At 44.8% G+C, this 1,809-nt stretch overlaps 1 protein-coding gene across 1 annotated transcript; it reads right to left on the reverse strand.

Moving 5' to 3' along the window:
- Nucleotides 1–428: 428 nt before the first annotated feature.
- Nucleotides 429–1,235, reverse strand: LOC149146397 (uncharacterized). Its single transcript, XM_089452744.1, has one exon. The coding sequence runs from the start codon at nt 1,233–1,235 to the stop codon at nt 429–431; it is 807 nt and encodes a 268-aa protein (XP_089308870.1).
- Between the last annotated feature and the right edge of the window lie 574 nt (nt 1,236–1,809).

The raw sequence follows: 1,809 nt of genomic DNA on the forward strand, positions 1-1,809 counted from the left end.
CTTGTATATATGATTCTATAGGATTCTGGAGTCCTAGTGCTATGTCCTTTTGCGCATTCTCGTCCCTGTGCTATTTGGAAGACTTTCTTCCAGGCTTCTTTTGACGGTCTATAGTGGATCCATGTTCCTTGGAATTGCTTCGGGTGATTCTAAGAGGGGGAGGATCAGATGGGAGGGCAGGGGAGATGACCAGGGGAAGGGGAGAAGAGGGAGGCTCAGGTTGAGACGAGGGGGCAGGGGATTCCTCAGGAAGGGAGAGGGCATGAAAAGGGTTGGAGGAAGGCGAGGAAAGGAGGGGATTTAACTGGCGGACAGAGGACTAGGGCGGCTGGGAGGAAGAGGGAAGAGGGAATGAAGGCGGGGGAGATGAGGTTGGAGAGATGGGGGAGGGCTGGGAAGAGGTACCAACATCCATGGGAGATTTATGACTAGGGGCTGATTTTTTTTTTTGACAGGTTCCCATTGCTCTTCTTGCGGGGTATTATCAACATTAGAGATCTTAGTGCACGGTTAGCAAAGTGTCCGTATTCGTGACATACCTTGCACTTGAAGGGAATCTGTTCATAGTCGAGCTGCTGAATGTGCGTCCAGTCGTCGACTTTGAGTTTAATAGCTTCTGGAAGGCCTCTACCCAAGTCAACTTCGACGCAGATACGAGCACAAGCCTGCATGTTGTCTCTTAGCTCACTTCGGTCTATGTAATTCCCGACAGCGTTCCCAATAGCACGAACTAATTCGTCTCCCCAGCAATGCAAGGGGAGATGAGGAAGGCAAACCCATACAGGAACCGCATTAGGGATGTCAAGCTCCAGGTCGAAATCTGGAGTCCATTTGTTTAAGTACAGACCTCTGGAATCCATGAAGTAAGGTCCATTGCGGAAGATTAAATCCTTGTCTTCCTTAGTCTCAAAATGAAATGTGAAGTAGCCCTTTCCGCAAAACCTGATAGAAATTTTTCCTTGGATTTTATCAGTCCAGTTCCTCTCAACCCACCTCTGAACGGTTTTTGGGGAGGGCCAGAGACCTGTAAATTGCCCTATTAGTCCTTTTTCCGCCAAGGCAAGAGCAGCTTTTCTGGGCAAGGAAGGAGGAAGAGAGACTTCCTGTAACCCCTCAATTTTTTTCACAAATTTGGATACTGATGGGCGAGCACGCTGAGCAGGCAAAGATTTGATCAGTGCTGAGAATGCGTGTTGAAGCACGGCCTCCTCCGGAGGCGCATCCGGAGGGGCCATCCAAGCGGCCGAGGAGCGATCAAGATTCAGATGGCGGCGGGAGCAGAGGAGCGCGCGTGCAGCTAGGTCTCTATTTCACCAAAAATCAAAATGTTCTAAATTTACCCTAGAAAAAAAATATTATTCCAGCATCAACACTTTTCGTTTGGAGGGTGTTTTTTGCACAATTTTTGCACATAAAAATTTGGTTTTACTGGCATTTTTTAAAAATGTTGAAAATTGACCCTAAAAAAATAGTCATTGTTCCAATATCAACACTTTTCATTTTCAGAGTGTTTTTTGCACTATTTTTGCACAAAAAATTCATTTTCACTACCATTTTTAAAAAATGTTCAAAATTGACCCTAAAAAAAAAAACATTGTTCCAGTATACACACTTTTCATTTTTAGCACTGTTTTTCATGTTTTTTCGGGGTTTTTTGGCCAAAGTTCCCGTTTCAAAGTTTACATTGTTTGTGATACTCTTCTTGTAGGCAACCAATATGGCCATCTTAGAAAATATGTCAACGACCACAAATACATAGTCGTTACCATGCTTGGTAGAAGGAAGACCAAACATATAGTCCATGGAGAT

Source organism: Pinus tabuliformis, chromosome X, assembly GCF_031772625.1.
Source record: "Pinus tabuliformis cultivar Carrire ecotype Pingquan chromosome X, CPIR1, whole genome shotgun sequence".
In the NCBI taxonomy this organism is placed as follows: Eukaryota; Viridiplantae; Streptophyta; class Pinopsida; order Pinales; family Pinaceae; genus Pinus; species Pinus tabuliformis.